Source organism: Pan troglodytes, chromosome 18 (assembly GCF_028858775.2).
Source record: "Pan troglodytes isolate AG18354 chromosome 18, NHGRI_mPanTro3-v2.0_pri, whole genome shotgun sequence".
Lineage (NCBI taxonomy): Eukaryota > Metazoa > Chordata > Mammalia > Primates > Hominidae > Pan > Pan troglodytes.
In genome coordinates, this window is record NC_072416.2 from 21,879,953 (window position 1) to 21,903,502 (window position 23,550).

Genomic DNA, 23,550 nt, shown 5'->3' on the forward strand with positions numbered 1-23,550 from the left:
TATATATATATATATATTTTTTTAAATAACTTGAGGTCATGGAAAGCTGAATGGTTCATCTAGATTAAGCTCAGCAGCACCTTTAAAAAATTAGAAATGAAGCATCATTCTAAAGAAATGAGGCTGATTTCTTTGGATGTTTTGAAGAGGATTCTATTCCTCAACTTAATGTTTGCATGAGGCACTTACCCTAAGCCAGTGAATCTCAAACCCGGCTACACATTCGGGTCACTGGAAAAACTTTAAAAAGCTGGGATGGATGTTTGGGTGCCACCTCCAGAGATTGTGTCAATTGGCCAGGAAGATCCCCTCCCCCATCACTATAGTCTAAAAAGCTCCCTAGGTGGTTATGTGTAGTCCTGCTAAACCCCAGCGTGCATCAGAATCACCCAGAGACTTGTTAAAACAGACTGCTGAGCCTCTGCCCGACAGTTTCTGATTCAGTATAGCTGTGTGGGCTTGAGAATTCGCATTTCTAACAGGTTTCCAGGTGATGCTGCTACTGCTGGTGTGGACATCACACTTCGGGAACCACTGCTTTAGACAGACCAGAGGTCAGCAAACTACAGCCCACTCCCTGATTTTGTAAATAAAGTTTTATTGGAATACAGCCATGTGCATTCATCAACATGCTGTTTGTGGCTGCTTTCTGCTAGTGCAGCAAAGTTGAATGCTTCCAATAGAGGCCACAGGTGGCCCTCAAAGCCTAAAATATTTACTCTCTGGCCCTTTATAGAAAAAGTATGTTGGCCTGGTATGGTGGCTCATGCTTGTAATCCCAAGACTTTGGGAGGCCGAGGTGGGAGGACAGCATGAGCTCAGGAGTTCAAGATAAGCCTGGGCAGCAAAGTGAGAACCTGAATATTAAAAAAAATTTTTTTTTAATAGTTTTTAATTAGCTAAGTGTGGTTGTGTGTGCCTGTAGTCCCAGCTCCTTGGGAGGCTGAGGCAGGCAGGTCCCAGAAAGAAGAGGAGAGCAAGAAGACCTTTAACAACTTAGTCCCATCCCACAGAGATTGGAAACTCTAGATTGAGCCTGGGAGTTTGAGATTGCAGTGAGCTATGATAATGTCACTGCACTCCAGCCTGGACAATGGAGCAAGACCCTGCTTCTTAAGAAAAGAAAAGAAAGAGAAAAAGTGTGCCTACCCTGGCCCTAGAGTAACACCTCTGGACTCTCTTTCAATTCTTTTTTTTTTTCTTCTTGAGACGGAGTTTCACTCTTGTTGCCCAGGCTGGAGTACAGTGGCACGATCTCGGCTCACTGTAACCTCTGTCTCCTGGGTTCAAGAGATTCTCCTGTCTCAGCCTCCCGAGTAACTAGGATTACAGGCGCCTGCCACCATGCCTGGCTAATTTTTTGTATTTTTAGTAGAGATGGGGTTTCACCATGTTGACCAGGCTGGTCTCAAACTCCTGACCTCAGGTGATCCACCTGCTTTGGCCTCCCAAAGTGGTGGGATTACAGGGGTGAACCACCGCACCCAGTCCTCTTTCAATTCTTTATTTGTTCTTTCCAGGTAAGAGGTGACTTACGTAATGGAGAGCATAATAACTGTGCATGTAGAGGTCCCAATCTCTGTGGGATGGGACTGAGTTGTTAAAGGTCTTCTTGCTCTCCTCTTCTTTCTGGGACCTGCCTGCCTACCATAGGCACCACCCTCTGCAACTCCCTGAGTGAGTCTGCTGGACAGGCTTCACCTTGCAGGGACAAAACCTGCACAGTTATGATCAGAGAGTTTTAAATCAAGAAGAGGAAATAGTAGGATCGGGCCCCTTTCTACAACCCAGCTAAGCCACCAGTCAACTCATATTTTGATTCTGCATCTAAGCTGACTGCACATGAGATTCACTCGGGGAGCATTTGAAAACCAGTGCCACCCAGGCCCCCAACCCCAAACCAATCAACAGAATCTCTTGGGGGTAAAGCTGGGCACTGACGGGGGAAGATCTGATTTATTATCCCCTAAAGACAAAAATGAAATTGGAAGATCACAACATAACATTCTAATGATATCACCACACTTGCTCAGGTGCTCATGGTGAACCTGGAATTTGATTCCAGACCTTCTGCAGGCCTTACGTCATCCCCAAAGCTCATGATATAGATGAAATATTGTAACTAGCTTGTAGACAGTTTGCAGTGTACATTTCATGACATAGATGAAATATTGTAACTAGCTTGTAGACAGTTTGCAGTGTACATTTCATGACATAGATGAAATATTGTAACTAGCTCTGTAGACAGTTTGCAGTGTACATTTCATGACATAGATGAAATATTGTAACTAGCTCTGTAGACAGTTTGCAGTGTACATTTCATGACATAGATGAAATATTGTAACTAGCTCTGTAGACAGTTTGCAGTGTACATTTCATGACATAGATGAAATATTGTAACTAGCTCTGTAGACAGTTTGCAGTGTACATTTCATGACATAGATGAAATATTGTAACTAGCTCTGTAGACAGTTTGTAGTGTACATCTTCCCCCAAGCGATGCCAGCTTCTCTGAAACAAATGTAGAGCGGACCCTCAGTCAGATGTATACATTTTTGGTTGTTCATGTCAAAACAAGCACGTTGCTTTATAGTGACACCTTTAAGTGTGCTTCCTTCTAGTTGGTGTGATTCACACGTGGATCTGAAAGTGATTCTTCAACCCATATGTCATCTTCAGTGCAGGCTCCATGTGGCTCAATCTCCACACTGAGGCATAAAGAAAGGGGTCCCACAGCCCCAAAGGAATTTTAAAAGAAATTTCAACCTTGACTTTCATCTCTTGAGGAAGGAGAAAGAGATCTCATTCATAAGCCAAAGCAGCATTTCTCCGTATGCCAAAGCAGCATTTCTCCGAGGTTTCTCCTCCACTCCCCCGTTTCTCTCCCCTTAAATTCGCTCTAAATTTGTTTTCTGTGCTGAGCTCCCAAGCTCTGTCTAGCTCAGTGGAGGTGACTTTCCTCCCACCTGCTCCTGAGTCTCCCAGCTCCTTTACCCTGTGAATCTGCCATAGTCTTTTGAATCTCAGTGGCTTTCCTTTGGTTGGGAGAGGGGAGGCTTCGGTTTTAATGAAGGGAACTCCCATCGTTGCTGCTTTTCCCTTAAGGCAGAGGTTTTCTACCTCCACACTTACACTGATATTTGGGGCTGGATTATTCTTCACTGTAGGGCCTGTCCTGTGCATTGTAGGATGGTGGGCAGATCCCTGAGCTCTACCCGCTAGAGGCCAGCAGCACCCCTCCCTCCAAGACATGACAATCAAAAATGCCTCCAGATTGTGGGGTAAAATTGGCCCCTGTTGAAAACAACTGCATTAAAAAAATTCAGGCTGGGCACAGTGGCTCACATCTGTAATCCAACACTTTGGGAGGCTGAGGAGAGTAAGATTGCTTGAAGCCGGGAGTCCAAGATCAGCCTGGACAACGTAGCGAGACCCCATGTCTAAAAAAAAAAATTAATTAGCTGGGCGTGGTGAGGTGCCCCTGTAGTCCCAGCTACTCAGGAACCTGAGCCAGGAGGATCACTTGAGCCCAGGAGGTTGAGGCTGCAGTGAGCTATAATCATGCCACGCCACTGCACTCCACTGTACTCTCTTAAAATAAAAATTAAATAATTCGTTCTAAGCCAATATTGCCTGCAGACCAGGACAAAGAGGGCTTCTACCTTGGGCCTCATGCTGTAAATGGGAGGAGGCAAGAAATTCATGGAGTGAGGAGTCCAGGCATCAAGGAGCCCACATCTTCCTTTCTAGATCATCTCCAAATACTGGGATCCCAGAATTTCCCACCCAAACAGCCCAAGCCTATTTCCAGGGCCTGCTTAAGGCTGGTCTAGGTCAGTCCCCAGGACGATGCATCATGCTGTCAGTGTGTGCCCTCTAGGCTCAAGGAAATAATAAAATAGAGGTAATCATAGTACAAACCTCATAGATTTGTTGTGCGGATTAAATTTGTGTACTGAAATCCACAGGACAGGGCTGGTATGTGATAAGCACTATAGAACTGTTGGGTGCTATCATTGTATTTTTCATAGCAACAGTCTTTCATATAGGGCATCTTCCTTCCTTATCTGCTGCTTGACTGAACAGGCAGCCACTCATTCAAAAGTCAGAGCCAATCCTGACCGTGCTGGACCCTAGAGAGATGGCGAGAAGGGCCCCAACATGGCGCCTTTATGAGGATTTTCACGGGACTTTCCAGGGCCATTCTGACTGTTGGCCTTTTCCCTTATATGCTGGTTGAGGTTTTAACCCCTCTTCAAACACACACACACACACACACACACACACACACACACACACACACACACGTACCATACATCTCTATTACCCAATCTGGCCCTTATCACAGGAGAGGGTCAAGGGAAGTAGGAAATGGGTGAGACTATTATTATTATTATTATTATTATTGAGGCAGGGTCTTACTCTTTCGACCAGGCTGGAGTGCAGTGGTATGATCATGCCTCACTGCAATCTCAACCTCCCGGGCTCAAGCAGTCCTCCCGCCTCAGCCTCCCAAGTAGCTGGGACCACAGGCGTGCACCAACATGCCCAGCTACTTTTTAAATTTTTTTATAGAGACAGTCTCATTATGTAACCCAGGCTGGTCTTGAATTCCTGGGCTCAAGCAATCCTCCCACCTTGGCCTCTCGAAGTGCTGGGATTACAGGCCTAAGCCACTGTGCTTGGCCTCTTCTTTTTGAGATAAAGGAAGAAATTAGGCTGGACTTTGAGTTTCAATTTCTACTATGCCTCGTGCTGGCTGGGTGGCTTTGAGCACTCAACTTCTTAACTTCTCCGAGCCTCAAATTACCCATCTGCAAAATGGCAATAAAAATAGGGCTGTGATATGGATTTAAGTTTAAAAAAGAAAAACAACGACATATATAAAGTGCTTTTCTCAGTTCGTAGTACACAGACCTCAAGATTTGCTGTTACTGATTTTTAATTATTATAATAAAGTTAACTGAATCGTCATTATGACTGTTGGAAGGAAAAACATGAAAAAAAAGTTCTGTCCCAGCAGCTGCTGTGAATCACGAAGTGAGCCAGAAAAGCTTGAAAAACATCACCCTTAAGTCATGGATGAAACTTCTTAGAACCAAAGAAATGTCATAGCTAAAAAAGAACTCAAAATCTACATATAACTGCTCATTGTATAAAGGGGGAAACTGAGGCCCAGGGAAGGGATATGATGTACCTTGTTTTGAAAAAAAAACAAACAAAACAAAAACCTGAAAAAGCTTCTAGGTTTCTGAAAGAAGAAAAAAAAGAGAGTGCTCCAGTGAGAAGAGGTTTTGCAAAAGTTGGAAAGACAGTGAGGGCCACCTGTGTTGCAGTGTGTCAGAGCTGCCCTGTAGGAAGAAAGAAAAGGGGAAGAAGCAGGCCTGTGTAGACTGCGTTATGTCTCCTCCAACAGTTAAGCTAACTCATGAACACCCTGATGATGGGCTGTGGGGACCTCTCGGCCATGAGGAAGTAGGCAGGACTATGAAACAGCCCAGGGTGGTCTTGCTGGCTTTGTGCATTTTTTCTTTTCAGGAATAGGGGAACATCTTAACCCAGCATCAAAGAGGTAGATCGCCGGGTACAGTGATGAGGTTTCGGGGTGCTAGCCATAATTTGGGGGTGTCCCTGCACTGTGCTGTCAGACTCAGAGTTGCATATGGGAGCAGTGAGAGCCTAGGGCACAAATGAGAGTCCTTCATTACCTTGTGAACCAAATATGCAAAATGAGAAGCTGTTGAGTCTGCTCCCATTGGTAAAGATGTTTTTTTTTTTCCTTTTAATTTGCAGTGTTTATTACACCCACATTCTAAGTCATCCAGCTTCCCTTCCAGAACCGTCTGCCTTGGCAAACTAAATTAGCGACCAAAGAATTTAGCTCCTATGGTGAGGAGCAAATTCGTTTTTACAGCAGATATCAACAGGTGAAAGCCTCAGTTTGACCCTGACTCATTCAGGGTACTCAGGTTTTGACTGGAGCAGTGAGTGATCTCCCTTCACCCTCTAGAACTCACTCTTCTCAGCTGTAAAATGAGCCAGTGAAAGCAACTGCCTTAAAGCACTTCTCAAATGTGGGAGGTGGGGGGCAGGAAGGGTGGCAATTGTGTCCCCAGGGTACATCTGGCAATGTCTAGAGATACTTTTGGCAGTCACAAGGGAGATAGAGGAGGCCAGGCACGGTGGCTCACGTCTGTAACCCCAGCACATCAGGAGGCTGAGGCAGGTGAATCACCTGATGTCAGGTGTTCGAGACCAGCCTGGCCAACATGGTGAAACCCCGTCTCTACTAAAAAACACAAAAATTAGCCAGGCGGTGCATACCTGTAGTCCCAGCTACTCAGGAGGCTGAGGCAGGAGAATCACTTCAACCCGGGAGGCAGAGGTTGCAGTGAGCTGAGATCATACCACTGCACTCCAGCCTGGGCGACAGAGCAAGACTCCATCTCAAAAATAAAATAAAATAAAATAAAATAACAGAAACAGGGGAGATGGAGGAATTGCTACTGATATTAGTGTGAGATGATAGGAGCTACCAAACATTTTAGAGTGCCTAGGACAGCACCGCAAAACACAGAATGATCTGGCCCATAATGTCAGCAGTATCAAGGGTGAGAAACCCTGCTCTGGAGGCTTGATGTGATGATTAAATGAGTCAATCCACTGACGTCCTTAGCCCTGGCCCTAATACACAGTAGGTGCTTAATAAACTGATCTTTATCCCAGGCTCCTTCAAAGCCTGATCTTTGAGCCCTGGTGGATGCCTCCTACCACACTTTTGTTTCCTGGTTGTGTTTCCCCAACTTGAATTGCTATGATACGGTGGAAATAGACAGAAATGTTAATAACTCTACAGGTAAGTCGGGTCTCAAATTCCTAAAAGTGGAATAGGCAGGGTGTGTCCATGCATTGTCTGAAGAAGGGAACTGGACTTCCGGGTACTTGCCTGTCCCCAGAGGGTAGTCTTAGGGTGCTGGAGATTAAGCGAAATCGGAAGAGAAAACATTAGAGCAAGCTACTGTGCAAGGTGTTACTCTATAGTCATTGGAGGAGGAGAACTAAGAGCATTTTGTGAGAGTAAAGTTTCCACTTACTGATCCCTTTCCCCATAAGCTTTAAACAAGGCTTAACATTTTTTAACTGTGTTTGCTACCAAAATTCCCATACTTCCTTTGATCCATTCAGCAGGCATTCTAATGGATTCATGATCATAATTATAAAAATAAATGATCACACTGCAAATAGCCGCCAGCCCTGTGAAGGAGGAAAATGTTATTTGCCTCTTCACCAAATGGTTCCATTCTATTGTAGTTTTTTGAGTTCTTGTATCTGTCTGGTACTCACAATCCACTATATTAAGTTACTCCAGATGGGAAAACCAGATGACTGAGTTTATTTGAATTATGTCTAAATCCATGAGCATTAAATAGGTTCTTAGAGAAAGCCCTCTTCATGGATTTTGTACATAGACTTGTGACATCAATTCTGAATGTTTTGATTTTTTTTTTCTTGCCACACTCCAGATTATACAGGTTGTTGAGAAATTGCTTCCAGATGACTAGGGTACACTTAGAGTGTGTACATTTTGTAAACCAAAAAGTGTCTGAGACAAGTTGCAATCAGTTTAGAAGTTTATTTTCCAAGGTTACGGACCTGTGCATGAAACAGCCTCAGGAGGTCCAGAGGACATGCGCCCAAGGTGGTCAGGCTACAACTTGGTTTTATACATTTTAGGGAGACATAAGACATCAATCCATACATGTAAGAGGTACATTGGTTCAGTCCAGAAAGATGGGACAGCTGGAAACAGGGACTGGGGAGTGTGTGGGGTGACTTCCAGGTCTTAGGTGGATTCAAAGACTGGCAATTGGTTATTATCTAAAGACCTGAAATCAATGTCTAAATTACATTAAAGGTTTGTGGACACCAAGGTTTTATCATGCAGATAAAGCCTCTAGATAGCAGGCTTCAGAGAGAATAGATGGTAAATGTTTCTTACCAGACTTAAAGAGTCTCTTCTGCCTGGGCGCAATGGCTCACACCTGTAATCCCGACACTTTGAGAGGCCAAGGCGGGAAGATCACTTGAGCTCAGGAGTTAGAGACCAGCCTGAGCAACATGGTGAAACCCCATCTCTACAGAAAATACCAAAAAAAAAAAAAAAAAAGCCAGGCATAGTGGTGTGCACCTGTGGTCCCAGCTAGTTGGGAAGCTGAGGTAGAAGGATCACTTGAGCCTGGGAGGCAGAGGTTGCAGTGACCTGAGATCATGCCACTGCACCTGGGTAACAGAGAGAGACCTTGCCTCAAAAAAAAAAAAAAAAGGAAAGAAAAAAAAAAGAATTAGTTCTATCAGTCTTAAGATCTGTCTTGATGTTAATGTTGGCATGTCTGACTTCCCCTTCCCACCACAGCCTGAACTAGCTTTTCAGGTCACCTTTGGAATGCCCTTGACCAAGAGGAGGGGCCCATTCAGATGGTTAGGGGGCTTAGAATTGTATTTTTGGCTTACAATATCCAGAAATATATTAGTGACTACATTTAAAAGAGTCCCCCATAACCATCAGTAGAAATATTTGGTGGAGGTACTTTACAACAAAATTTTTAGTTATGGATGTTTCTAAAGAGAAGGAATTTAGGAATGTGGTTATAAGGAATTGGCTTCATTCACAGATTACTCAAATACTGTAGATTTTATCACCAATTAGCTATGTGACTTGGTTTCCTTACCTATAACATGGAGAGGGCTGGGTTATCTGACCCACTGTCCCTAAGCCCCTTTCTGGATTCCACATGTCTAGTCTTTAAAAAAAAATTGTAGAAAGAGAGTCTTACTATGTTGCCCAAGCTGGTCTCGAACTCCTGGGCTCAAGAGATCCTCCCACCTTGACCTCCTGAAGTGCTGGGATTACAGGTGTGAGCCACTGCACCTGGCCCCTGACATGTCTAGTTTTAATTCTCTATTTTCTTCAACACACTTAGAATTTACAGTGATGGCAATCTTGATATCCCAGGCAACTTTTCTAATAGAAGTTATTACTTATCTTCAGCTTCATTTTATTATAATTTGCATTTTAAATTTTTTTAAGACTGTTAAGATTGCCATAACTTTACCAAGTGATTTGCAAGTTACAGTGCCTGCTAATTAATTCAGATGGCCATGGCAGGAACTGCCTCCCATCAGAAAGGCTGAATCACTCAAGCGCTCCCACCTTTCAAGGGCCAAGTGATTCACCAGCCAAGTTACTTTACAAATTGGGATGACGAGCATAGGATATTAGACTTCCTTTTAGTTTTCATCCTTTCTGGTGATTTAGTTGTGGATTCTCTAACAGTGACTTATTTTTCCTTTGTTTTCTTTCTAAAATAATATGTACTTGCTGTAAGAAGTTCAAACTGTACATATTGATACAGAAAGTGGACATCTTCCTCTGTTTCCCCCTTCCCAGAGAGAGCCACTCTGAACAGTGTGGTGAACATCCATATTGTTTTCTTCAGGTATATTAACATTCTTTTTAACAAAAAGATTGTGCTTACATATACTGTTTTGTAATGTGCTTTTGTCTCCTAGCAATATGTGTTGGAGATTTTTCCATTTCATATAGATAAGTCTGTCTCATTTTTAATGGCAACATGGATTTCCGTGGTATTATTATCTCAGAAGTTATTTAATTCATTTCCTCCAGTCTTATTCTAGGTACCTCCCAAAGACAAACTTAGTGACATGAGCTCAAGTAGGCTACTAGGAGGTGACCTCAGGAAGCTTGAATAAGGGAATGGCAAATGAGACAGGAAAAGGAGGAAAACAAATCAAGGATGTTTGGCGAGTATCTGCAGTATAGGGGGTCTTCAAAATCCCCCTCAGGTCCAATGATTCACCACAGAACTTGGAAAAACTGTTATTCTCATGGTTACAGTTTATTACAGAAAAAGCATACAGACCAAAATCAGCAAAGTGAAAGATTGCTGCTATGGTCTGAATGTTTTGTTCCCCCAAAATTCTTATGTTGAATCCTAATCCCCATGTGGGAGGTGATTAGACCATGAAGGCTCTGTCCTCATGAATGGGGTTGGTGCCCTTATAACAGAAACCCAAGAGAACTGCCTTGCTGCTTCTATTGCATGAGAAGGCACCACCTATGAAGGAGAGCAAGCCCTCACCAGACACCGAATCTGCTGGTACCTTGATCTGGGACTTCCTAGCTTCTGGAACCATTAGGAAATAAATTCCTGTTGTTTATAAGCCTCCCTGTTTATGGTAATTTGTTATAGCAGCCCAGCAGACTAAGAAAGGGGAAAGAGTCCTCTTTGTCACAGGAAAAAGTCCAAGAGAGACCAGATGCAAGCTTCCAGTTGTTCTCCTCAACTGGAGTTATACGAGCAGTGCCTAATTCTCCTTGCAAGGATGTGTGACAACACACTTAGGGTATTGCCACCCAAGAAGACTCACCTGAGCCTTGGTGTCCAGCGTAGTTAGAGGACGTAGTTAGATGGTCATGGCTGACCATCTGGGTAGCTGAGCCTCCTTGCAGAGGTAGCTTGCAGAGGTCAAGCTAATGTTGAGTGGCCCAAGGTCCTCACCATAAATCACAGTTAGCACAGACAAGCTGGCATGGCTCAGGCAGGAAGCTGCAGGTGCTTGAGGCAGGACACTATCTATAGAAACCATGAGTAGCCTCCAAGGTGGGCTGAGGGGTAGGCAGGGCACCCACAGCCCCAGCTACACTCCCTCAGGGACAGTCTTGCCATTTCCAGTTTTTCATTCTTATAAACAATGCCCTGGTGCAGGGGTCAGCAAACTTTTCTATAAGGAGTCAGATAATCTTTTTTTTTTTTTTTGTATTCCCTTTTGGCAATTTGTTTAATTGAGATAAAATTCACATAACTTAAAACTCACCCTTTTGGTGTATATGATTCAGTGCTTTTTAGTATATTTTCAAGGTTGTGCAACCAACACCACTATCTAATTCCAGAACATTTTTATCACCCCAAAAAGGAGCCCTGTGCCAATTAGCTATCACACCCCATTCCCTCTTTCCTCTATCCTTGATAACCACTAATGGTAATTTCTGTCTCTAAAGATCTGCCTATTCTGGACATTTCATAAAAATGGATCATAATATATGACCTTAAAAACTTGGTACATAGGCCAGCCATGGTGGCTTATGCCTGTAATCCCAGCATTTTGGAAGGCCGAGGTGGGCGGATCACCTGAGGTCAGGAGTTCAAGACCAGCCTGCCCAATGTGGCAAAACCCTGTCTCTACTAAAAATACAAAAATTAGCCAGGCATGGTGGTGGGCACCTGTACCCAGCTACTTGGGAGTCTGAGGCAGGAGAATCACTTGAGCCCGGGAGGCAGAGGTTGCAGTGAGCCGAGATCGCACCACTGCATCCCAGCCTGGGTGACAACAGTGAAATTACAACTCAAAAAAAAAAAAAAAAAAAAAGAATAGAAAAGAAAAAAAAAAACTTGGACATAAATGTTTACAGTAGCATTATCCATAATAATACTCAAAATGTGGAAACAACCCAAATGTCCATCATCTGATGAACAGATAAGCAAAACATGGCATATCCATACAATGGAACGTTACTGGCCATAAAAAGTAACACTACAATATGGATGAACCAGACAGATAGCAGATATGTGAGGCTTTGAGAGCCACATGGCCTCCAAATTATTCAGCTGCTGTGGTCTGAATAGTTGTCCCCCACCCTGCCAAATTTATATGTTGAATTCCTAACCCACAAAGTGATGGCATTAGGAGGCAGGACCTTTGGGAGATGATTAGGTCATGAAGGTTGGAGCCCTCATAATTGGGATTAGTGCCCTTATAGAAGAGGCCCCAGAGAACTAGCCTGTCCCCTCCACCATGTGGGGACTCAGTGAGAAGATACCACCTATGAGGAAGCAGCTTCTCACCAGACACCGAATTTGCCAGTGGCTTGATCTTGAACTTCCCAGCCTCCAGAACTGTGAGCAATAAGTTTTTGTTGTTTATAAGCCACCCAGTTTATGGCATTTTGTTACAGCAGCCTGAATGGACTAAGACATCAACTCTGCCCTTTTTGCACAAAAGCAGCATTATGTAAACAAATGGGTTTGACTGTGTTCCAATAAAACTTTATTTACAAAAACAGGTAGTAGTCCATATTTGACTGGGAGGCTCTAGTTTGCCCATTCCTGCTATATAAAATATCCTTGTATGTGTATTTTTGTCCATTTGTGCAGAAAATTCTATGGGATCAATTCCTAGAAGTGAAATTGCTGAGTCATGAGTTATGACATATTTATTTTGAACAGATGCTGTGAACCACCCCAAAATTTGAACCAACTTGCTTTTCCACCAGTGGCACATGAGAGTACGTGAGACTGAGATTTCCCCCACCTTTTTTTTTTTTTTTTTTTGAGACAAGCAAGGTCACTTTGCTACCCAGGCTAGAGCCAGTGCAGTGGCACCATCGCTGCAGCCTTGACTTCCCTGGACTCAGGTGATCCTCCCACCTCAGCCTCCTGAGTAGCTGGGACTACAGGCACACACCACTATGTCTGGCTGATTTTTTGTATTTTTTAGTAAAGGCGGGGTTTTTCCATGTTGCCCAGACTAGTCTCAGACTCCTGGGCTCAAGCGATCCACCTGCCTCAGCCTCCCAAAGTGCTGGGATTACAGATGCGAGCCACCGTGCCCAGTCAGAATTTCCTTTCTTAAAGCCCTTTCACAAAGAAGTAGAACCCATACCCATTTAGAAGGGAAGTTTCTGCATTGTCATTCTTGAGCTTTGGAGAGGAAGAAGAAGATAGAACATTTTGCCCCCAAAGAAGAAAACTAAACGGGGCCTGAAGTGGTCTCATAATAGTATCTTATTTTAGATTTGAGGCTCACAGGGAAGGGGACTCTGGTAACTTGTCCTCATTTGGTGAGATCAAACCTTACACTGCCCACTAATTGTCATTCCTAAAAGCCTTGAGTGTTACCTGTTCAATTATTTTTTCAAATGCAGAGAGCTCCTTAGCAATTTCATTTATTAAGCAAAGCTTCCATTCCTATTATTTCTCTTTGTAAGTAATTTGCATGTAAATGAGGTCCACCTATGCATACTGAGCATGTTACCAAATGTACAAAAAATATACATGGTCCAATTTTTCTCCACAGAGCTGACAGGTACCCATCCCTCTTGCTGAAGATGACATAGTATTTCACGTAGCCTAGTTTTCCCTAAGTCTTTTTGGCTTTTGGACGATGGATGGAGTTTTTGTTTTTATTTTTCCATTTTTCTTTTTTCTCCCTCATTTTCATCATTTGGAATTCGTGGTGTGAAACCCACAGGGGAGAACAGAGGCTCATTAGCATTCAAGCTCTGTTTTTGGCAGCATATTTTAGTTGGTTTATATGATATTCAGCATCCCTCCTGGGATCTAGCCTGCCTTTGCTCAGCTCACGCTGGGTGAATCTGTGATATTTCCCATTCTGTAGCCCTTCATTTATAACACAGGCATAGCCTGCTTTCCCATTAGTGAGATGGCATGCCTGGACTACCCACACACAGATCAAGAATTAGGCGGAACTTGGCCGGGAAGATAAATCAAGTTAACCATCTCATTAGGCTTGAAAGACACAAATTAAGCTGAAGTTGGGATTAACAGAGAAGCCTTTCAAAGAGACATGCAGCACAACAAGGGGTGGAAGAAGTTGCCGTAGCCATTACGCTCAGAAAATTTCCACCATTTGATGGAACAGAGGAAACATGAAGTCTCTTTTATAAAAGGTCAACAGACAGAAATTTAGGATCAAAATAGCAGTATAACATTTGTTGAGCTCTTACCACTTGCTTGGCACTGTGTGCTGAGGGCTTTACACACATTATTTCATAGAAATTGCACATTGACCTATGAGAGAAGCACTACTAAAATTCCTGTTTAACTAATAAAGAAACTGAGGCTCAGAGAGGTTACTTCGCCTGCCTCGGAGTCACAGAGCTTGGTCAAATGATAGAGCCAGGATTCACCGCCAGGATATTTGGTCCCATGGCCCATGGCTTAACCTAGTGGTTCCCATTTGGGATGCATTGGCCTCCGCAGGGGACATTTGGCCATGTCCGAAGACATTTTGGGTTGTCACAGCTGTAGAGAGAGCTGCTACCAGCTTCTAGTACGTAGGTACCAGGGATGCTGCTAAACATCCTACAATCCACAGGACAGTTACGGCAAAGGATTATCCCGCCCATAATGTCAACAGTTCCATGATTGAGAAACCCTTGTTTAATCGCTCAACTGGACTACATTGACAGGCTCACTGTTCCACTAGAACTGTCCACTTACGGAGCTCTATATGCAGTGTGGTGATGCCGTGGGACATACGTTTAAGGCTGCATATTGCAGGCGGTGCAGCTATCTGGCAGAAGGAACAGCCAATGCCAAGGCTGAGAGGTAAGAATCTGGCTGGCATGGGATGGCAGGAAACCAGGTGCAGCTGTTGCAGAGACTCACAGGAGGATGAGATGAGGGAGTTGGAGTTCTCACCAAGAAAAGGAAAAAGACAGCGTGCCCTAAACGATGACCCCCATGTTTGCAGTTGACAAATGTGTAGATTAATGGCCTCTTGTCTTCTCCCTGCCTTCCTGTTCTGTTCCCCTCCTTCCTCTTGCCTCCCTCCTGCCCTCGACTCTCTGGCTCCCTAGTTTTCGGCCACAACATGAAGAGCAGCAACGACTTCATCGGGAGGATCGTCATTGGCCAGTACTCTTCAGGCCCCTCTGAGACCAACCACTGGAGGCGCATGCTCAACACGCACCGCACAGCCGTGGAGCAGTGGCATAGCCTGAGGTCCCGAGCTGAGTGTGACCGCGTGTCTCCTGCCTCCCTGGAGGTGACCTGAGGGCTGCAGGGAAGGCAGCTTTCATTTGTTTAAAAAAAAAAAAAAAGACGGAAAAAAATGTGTCACATACTATTACATCCACACCTGCATACACACTCGCAACATGTCTACACACGTCCACACACACAGACACACAGACACCCCAAATCCTCTCAGAACTGAGAGGAAGCTGACTATTGATCACAAAATGGCCACCCTCAGTGAGTGAGGCCTAGGAACTTTCCGGAAGCCCCATCCATAGATCACAAGCTCAGTGGGCTCTGCCGTGGGACTTATTGGCAGTGCCTGCTCTTGTCAATACTCCTGCCCCAAAATGCACTTTCAACCCTCAGGCCAGAGAAAGGACCTCCCAAAGGGTGCCAACCTCCATCAAGACTAAATTTACCAAGAATTTGGCCAGTGTGTGGGAGACTTGAACACCCCCCACTCCCAAAACACACACCCACTGGGTAACTTCTGAACAGGCTGCTGTTCCCTGGGGTTCTTCAAACCTGATACCTTTCTCCAAAGGTGTAAGTATCTTTGTCTTCTCCTTAGTAAATGTGATAACTAGATTATGGACCATTTGGAGAAACCAAATGGCAACCAAAACTATTCCAGTGTCAGAAGCCTCTCCTGGCTTAACGGAATTGTCCTTGTGTTAGCTCATCCCAGGGAACTCCCTGTGGGTATTTATGTGTATGTCCTCGTGCATGTGCCCTCACAGGCGAACACGTGTGTGCTTATGTGTCCTCTTGGAGAGCATGGCGATGGGCCAGGACCTCAGCCCTGAGCACTGCCTTCTCTCTGCCTCTCCTGTCCAGTGAGAGTCCAACCAGTGTCCTCCTGTCTGTCAGAGATCCCACTTTGGATAACAGTAGTGTGTGTGTGTGTGTGTGTGTGTGTAAAGTAAATAGGATATGATAGAGCAAAAGTAACATTTTTTGACCGAATCATGGTGATTGTGACCCACGAAAGACATACAAAGACCTGATACATGGATTAAAATGGCCATCACACCCCATCCATGATGATCTTCTTCCTTAATCATACTCTGAGGATCTTTCTGTGTTTGTCTGTGAACGAATGTCACGTCTCTCGTGGTAAGGAATTAGTGTAGTTAGAATAGATCTCTCTCTCTCTCTCTTTCTCTCTCTCCCTTTCCTCTCTCTCTGTTGGATGCTTCTATATCTTTTTCCACAGCATAATGTCTGGTGTGATGGGGAGCTATTTATTGAAATTAAAGATTATTTATTTGTGCCATGCATTCGAGTTATCTTTTTCTTCATGAACACAGGACATAGAAGGTGGGAGGGCATTGCAGCTAGTACTGCTGTGTAACAAACCATACTGAACAAGTCAAAACAATGATTTTTTTTTTTTTTGAGACAAAGTCTCACTCTGTTGTCCAGGCTGGAGGGTAGTGGTGCAGTCTCTGCTCACTGCAACCTCTGCCTCCTGCATTCAAGCAATTCTCCTGCCTCAGCCTCCCGAGTGGCTGGGATTACAGGTGTGCACCACCACGCCTGGCTAATTTTTGTATTTTTAGTAGAGACAGAGTTTCACCATGTTGGCCAGTCTGGAATTGAACTCCTGGCCTCAAGTGATCCACCTGCCTCAGCCTCAGCCTCCCAAAGTGCTGGAATTACAGGCATGCGCCACTGCACCCAGCCTCAAAACAATGATATTTATTATACTGGTAGATTTTGGGGGTCAAGAATGTTGAGTATTTGCAATATGTCTGTCTGACTTGAGCAGTGTACTAATGCCAATTATTCCAGTTTTGCTCTTCTATATAAAACTTTTCACTTCCTCAGGGCAAGATTCATGGCTTATTTAGCATTTTATTGGCCAAGCCCTGCTAAGGGCATGACCCAGGTAACTGCTCCATGGGCTAAAATGGCTTCACCCCTCAGGCTACATTGGGTATTGCAGAGAGAACCTCATGGTGTCTCCCATTCTGGAGTGGAAGTGTTGTGGAGGTCAAGGGGGAGAAACAGGAAGGCTGGGTTAGGTTGATGTATTCATCCATTTTGCATTGCTGTAAAGGAGTACCTGAGACTGGGTAACTTATAAAGAGGTTTATTTGGCTCATGGTTCTGCAGGCTATACAGGAAGCATAGTGCTGGCATCTGTGTGGCTTCTGTTGAGGCCTCAGGAAGCTTACAATCATGGTAGAGGGCAAAGGGTGAACAGGCGTGTCACATGGCAAGAGAGGAAGTGAGAGAGGAAGAGAAGGAGGTGCCAGGCTCATTTAAACAACCAGCTCTAATAGAGTGAGAACTCACTCATCACCAAGCCGTTCATGAGGGATCCACCCCCATTACCCAAATACCTTCCACCAGGCCCCACCTCCAACATTGGAGATCACATTTCAACATGAGATTTGGAGGGGAAACAACATCCAAACCATATCAGTTAAGTTCTCAGAAAAGAAAAGGAGAAGTGTTTTCCTTCTGTATGAAATGGCTTCATTACTGTGGTTTACAGTAGAAGATAAAAGCATAAAAGAACAAACAAAATGAGTGAAGACAGGTACATAATAAGCACTTAGAACTAGAGGTGGAGTCATTGGTGATGAGGCCCAAGGGCTTTGGGCCCGAGAAACCATAGTTCAAATCCCAGGCCCACCACTCCTTAACTGTGTACTGGGGCACAAACCACGTAAGTCTTCTAAGCCTCAATTTCCTCGTTGTCTTAGGGTCCCTCAAAAACAGACCTTGACATGAGGACTTGGGTGCAGACGACCCCAGAAAGCATAAGTGAAGAATAAGGGAAAGGAGAAAAGCAAAAGTCTTCATGAATTAGTACTGTGAGCTCAGTCATACTGAGGACCCCTGTAGAAAACACTAAAGAATTATCATTATGCAGAAGCTGGAGTATTTAATTACTGACGCTTGTCCCTCCTCATGGCTTGAGGGCTGCCCTGAAAGCATTAAATGTTTGGCACTTCAGAATTGTCCAGTGTGGTCTGTATGAGCTCCCATAACACCAGAGAAATCTCTGGGCAGAGGAAGAGGCACATGTGCTTGATGAGGTCAGCTGTGTATGTGCACAACACAGCTCCCTACAGCCACAGGGGAGCCAGGTGGACTGAGGGATGTGAGGCAGGGCATCCCCAGCATTAGACACCTTCATTAGTAATAACAAGAGGGCTGACTAGCACCACACGAGGTGCCAAACATCACATTTAAGCCTCATGCAGCAACCTTCAGGGGTGTAGAAGAGATGTTAATCTCCTTTTACAAATGGGGAGGCCAAGATTTTTTTTTTTTTTTGAGGCAAAAAATTGCTCCGTCTCCCAGGTTGGAGTGCAGTGGTGGGGTCACAGCTCACAGCACTGGGCTCAAGCAATCCTCCCACCTCAGCCCCCCAAGGAGCTGGGATCATAGGCCTGGCTAACTTCTTAATTTTTTTGTAGCGATGAGCTCTCATTATATTGTACAGGCTGGCCTTGAATTGCTGGGCTCAAGTGATCCTTCTGCCTCGGCCTCCCATAAGTGCTGAAATTACAGGCATGAGCCACTGCACCCAGCTGGAAGTCAAGATTTAATAAGTTTAAGTGTCAGGTCACTGCAATAGAGATAAAAAGCCAGCCCAGGCCCAGCTGCCTACCCTGTTATGGGTTGGTGATTTGCTGGAGTCCTAACCTCAGACTGTGGCCTTATTTGGAGAGAGGGTCTTTACAAAGGTGATCAGGTTGAAGTGAGGTCATGAGGTGAGCCCTCATCTAATATGACTGGAGTCCTTATAAGAAGAGGAAATTTGGCCAGGCACAATGGCTCATGCCTGTAATCCCAGCATTTTGGGAGGCCAAGGCAGGAAGATCACTTGAGGTCAGGAGTTCGAGACCAGCCTGGCCAACATGGTGAAACCCAACTTTACTAAAAATACAAAAAATTATCCAGGCATGGTGGCACATGCTAGTAATCCCAGCTATTTGGGAGGCTGAGGCAGGAGAATCACTTGAACCCAGGAGGCAAATGTTGCAGTGAGCTGAGATCGTGACAGCCTGGGTAACAGAGTGAGACTCCGTCTCAAAAAAAGAAAGAAAAAAGAAGAGGAAATTTGAATGCAGAGACAGACACAGAGGGAAGAAGATGTGAAGAGACAGGGAGAAGAAAGCCATCTACAAGCCAAGGAGAGAGGACTGGAACAAATCTCTCACAGCCCTCAGAAGGAACCAACCCTGTTGACACCTCAATCTCAGACTTCCAGCCTCCAGAACTGTGAGACAATGAATTTCTGTTGTTTAAGCCCCAGTCTGTGGCACTTTATTAAGGCAGCCCTAGCAAACTAAGTCAGAGCCAGTGTAGCTAAACACTCCACTGGGCTGTGTCATCTAAAAATAGGATGACAATTCTTTTTTTTTAAATTTTGAGACAGGATCTCACTATGTTACCCAATCTGGTCTCGAACTCCTGGGCTCAATCAATCCTCCTGCCTCAGCTCCCCAAGTAGCTGGAACTACAGGCACACACCACCATGTCCGGAAATAGGGTGACGGTTGTTACCCCTTAGGGTTAATTAGCTGGGAAAATGCCTGCAGAGAGTTTGTTTGTTTAGTTGTGTTGTTGTTTTGTTGTTGTTGTTTTGCCTGCAAAGTTTTACCATAACCCTTGGCACACTGCGTGATGGTGATGAGTGCTAGCACACATCAGGCAGTGTTTGCTGGATGATCAGAGGTAACAGTGGTGGACAGATCAGAGCCTTTCACATCTCCAGGAACAGAGCTCGTCAGGAGACGAGAGGGATGTGTTGAAAGGTGAAGGAAGGACTGAGTTTCTGTAGAAACCTGTGCCCAAGGTGCCCTGTTGTGGGCTGCCCACTCGTTTAAATTGGCATCCTCCTCCTCTTCAGGTAGGAGGTGGGAAAAGAGATACACAGACCACTTAAACACCCTCTTTGGAATGGGAACTTGAGTTCAAAGGAAAAAAGCTGGGTTGGGGATTTTTAAACCCACTTCTACTTTCCCAGGACCATCCAAGAGTCCGCTCATCTTCTTGGGTGAAGCAACATCCCCCTTTCCCTCCTTGGCAGTGACTCGGAGCTCACGGCTGACTCCAGGGCATCCCAGGATTCCAGCCCACACCTTGGACTTGGCAGAAGCTAATGACCCCTGCCCAGCTCTGCTCACATAGGATGGGTCCCAGGGCGTCAGGAATAGCTATTTCCTGGGTACTGATATTTCGCTCCCAGAAAGCTGGGAATCACTGCAAGAAAATTCCTTTCCTTTCCTTTCTGGGTGGACTGTCATCCACTGGCAGTGGGATATCTGCCCTTTTTATGATCAAAAATACCATTTAAAAATAACTCTGGGATGTTTGTAGGTAAAAACTGAAAACTTAGGCCTAGAAAAAAGACTGGATGGCAATGCCCTACAGGTTGGCAGCAGCGGTCCTTTGGGTCATTCTTTTACTACCTAACTGTATTAGTCAGGGCTGTCGGAGAGACAGTACCAGTAGGAAATATGGAAGGGGATTTAATTAGGGGGGATTGGCTCACATGATCACAGAGGCAGAGAAATCTCAGGATAGGCCAACTGCAAGCTGGAGAACTGGAGAACTGGGAGCGTGGCTCAAAGCTGGGAGTGTGGCTCAGTCCAAATCCAAAGCCTCATAACCAGGGAAACCAAGAGTGCAGTCCCCAGTTAGACCCAAGAGGCCCCTGAAGGATGCTGGTGCAAGTCCCGGAGTCCAAAAACCGAAGAACCTGGAGTCTGATGTTCCTTTAAAGGCAAAAAGAGGGAAAGTGTCCCACTCTGGAAAGGAGAGAGAGATCAGAAAGGGCCAATCCCCTTTCTGCCCTTTTGTTCCAGCCAGACCACCAGCCAACTGGATGGCATCTACCACACTGAAGGTGTCTCCCTCTCTCAGACCACTGACTCACACATCAATCTCCTCTGTAAACGACCCCTGCAAGACATGCCCAGAAACAAGGCTTCCCCAGCTGTCTAGGAATCCTCAATCCAGTCAAGATGACACCTAAAATTAACCATCATAAGCCTACCCCTTGTCAACCTGGTACTCCTGCATGTCTCCTTAAACCATACTTAATCTCCACATAAAGACAATTACAACGTCATAATTCCACATAACATGATACAGCTATCCAAAGTACAACCAAAAATGTGTGAACCCCGTCCCCAGAAGAGGAGGTAAAGTTCTTGAGTGATGTTTACTCTTCTCCTAATATTCCATAACTGAAATACCAGGATGTAAAATTAACAATGCTTAAATGCTGATATAAAGTTAATAAATCTAGCTGGGTGTGGTGGCTCACGTCTGTGATCCCAGCACTTTGGGAGGCTGAGGTGGGCTGATCACTTGAGGCCAGGAGTTCGAGACCAGCCCGGCCAACATAGCGAAGCCCTGTCTCTATTAAAAAATACAAAAGTTAGCCAGGCATGGTGGCGCATCCCTGTAGTCCCAGCTACTTGGGAGGCTGAGGCAGGAGAATTGCTTGAACCCGGGAGGTGGAGGTTGCAATGAGCCGAGATGGTGCCACTGTGCTCCAGCCTGGGCAACAGAGCGAGACTCTGTCTCAAAAATAAATAAATAAAAATAAAGTTGATAAATCTTATGTTACATGATAAAAGAATAAGGCAGAAGATAAAACAAAGATATTTGCTTAATATATGTATATATATGCACAAGGGATTGAGAGATGCCCTGTATATATAATGGTTTCTTAACCAAGTAGGGAGAAAAAGGCTCATATAATTATAATCATCATTTCTGTAACTGGTGCAGGTCATAGTTGATTGTTCATAACTACCTTCTACTACCCAATCTGTATTCCCTTTGCTTTCAGCAAACACCTCAGCTGGTCATGATTTTTTTGTTTTTGTTTTTGTTTTGTTTTTATAGAGACAGGGTCTCCCTGTGTTGCCCAGGCTGGTCTTGAACTCCTAGACTCAAGCAATCCTTCCACCGCAGCCTCCCAAAGTGCTGGGTTATAGGTGTGAGCCACTGCTCTCAGCCTGCTCATGGTTTTTAATGGAGCAGGGTGACCCAAACTTTCATTTCTGAAGGGTCTGGGCCATTCATAGTTCTGCCTAGATTGGGTTATTGTAGTTTCCCATCATCCTTGATTCCAAGGCATTAACAAGACACTCTATGGGATCCTCCTGTGTGCCAGACATATTTTCCCTTTTCTCCATTGTAGAGTAGTATCCAGTTTCCCCTTGGTAGTCCAGATCAATCACCCTACCCAACACCATAACTCCCTTCTTAGCCTGTAGACTCAGAGGCATGAGCAGCCCAAAGTGGCCAGGTGGCAGTCTTAACTTTCAGGTCAATAGAATCACTATTGTGTTTCCTGGTAGAAGCATTCTTCCCTCTGCAACTAAGATCTCTAGGGCAGCAGAACATAATATCATGGAACAGGAAGCAAAACACACACACACAAAAAACTGCTAGTGGGTCAGTAGGAGTAATAGTGAGTGGAGCTATTCCTATGCTCACTCCTTGATTCCTGGACCCGTGAATACTAGCTACCAGAGAAACAACACCATATCTGATTCAGAGTACATACAGCCTTCTGGAGAACCTTGCCCCACCCCTATAAAGTATTGTTAACTAGCTGGCTGTGATTTCAAAAGACCATTCCACTGTTCCATCAAGCCAGCTGCTTCAGGATGGTAGAGAAGACGGTAAGATCAGTGAATTCCATGAGCATGAGCCCACCACACTTCTTTGGGTGTAAAGTGAGTTCCTTGGTCAGAAGCAATGTTGTGTGGAATACCATGATGGTGGACAAAGCATTCTGTAAGTCCACGCATGGTAGTTTTGTCAGAAGCATTGCGTGGAAGGAAGGCAAATCCATATTCAGAGTCAGTGTCTATTCCAATAAGGACAAAATGCTGCCTCTTCGATGATGGAAGTGGTCCAATATAATCAAACTGCCACCAGGTAGTTAGCTGATCACCCCAAGGAATGATGCCATATTGGGTGCTCAGTGCTGGGTTCTGCTGCTGGCTGATTGAGGACTCAGCAGTGGCCACTGTAGCCAGGTCAGCCTTGGTGAGTGGAAGTCCATGTTACTGAATCCATGTATAACCTCCATCCCTGCCACCATGGCCACTTTGTTCATGAGCCCACTGGGCAACGATGGGGTGGCTGGGGAAAGAGGCTGCCTGGTATTCACAGAACAGGTCATCCTATTGACATGATTATTAAAATCCTCCTCTGCTGAGGCCACCCTTTGGTAAGTATTCAGCTGGGACACAAATACTCTCACATTTTTTGCCCACTCGGAGAGGTCTATTCACATACCTCATTCCTAAATTTATTTGTTACCAATTTTCTAGTCATGTTCCTTCCAAGTTCCTGACTATTCAGCCAAACCATTGGCTATAGCCCATGAATAATATATAGTCCCATGTCTGGCCACTTCTCCTTCCAAGCAAAGTGCACAACCAGGTGCACTGCCCAAGGTTGTGCCAATTGAGAAGATGTCCCTTCACCATTATCCATCAGAAATGTACCAGAAACTGACTGTACTGCTGCAGCTGTCCACTTCTGGGTGATGCCTGCATATTATGCAGAAATATCTGTAAACCAGACCCTAATCTTCTCTTTTCTTGTCATCTGATCATAGGGTACTCCCCATGAGCCCAAAGGTGCAGGCTGGGAGAGAGAAGATAGTGTAGCAGGAGTGGGGAGCATGGGCTTCTGGTCCACTTCTTCTTGT

General features: G+C 44.8%; 1 protein-coding gene across 7 annotated transcripts in view; it reads left to right on the top strand.

Annotated features, from left to right (window-relative positions):
- The window catches only part of SYT17 (synaptotagmin 17), a 100,170-nt gene extending 84,047 nt beyond the window's left edge, over nucleotides 1-16,123 (top strand). For 6 of the 7 annotated variants that reach the window (XM_016929559.4, XM_016929554.2, XM_063797687.1 and 3 more), the window contains one exon: nucleotides 14,681-16,123. In XM_016929559.4, the coding sequence (XP_016785048.1) occupies nucleotides 14,681-14,877 (197 nt within the window). In that variant the 3' untranslated portion in view covers nucleotides 14,878-16,123. Of the gene's footprint in view, nucleotides 1-14,290; nucleotides 14,430-14,680 lie in introns of all 7 variants that reach the window. The other variant, XR_001710247.4, reaches the window with a different exon arrangement.
- Nucleotides 16,124-23,550: the final 7,427 nt, after the last annotated feature.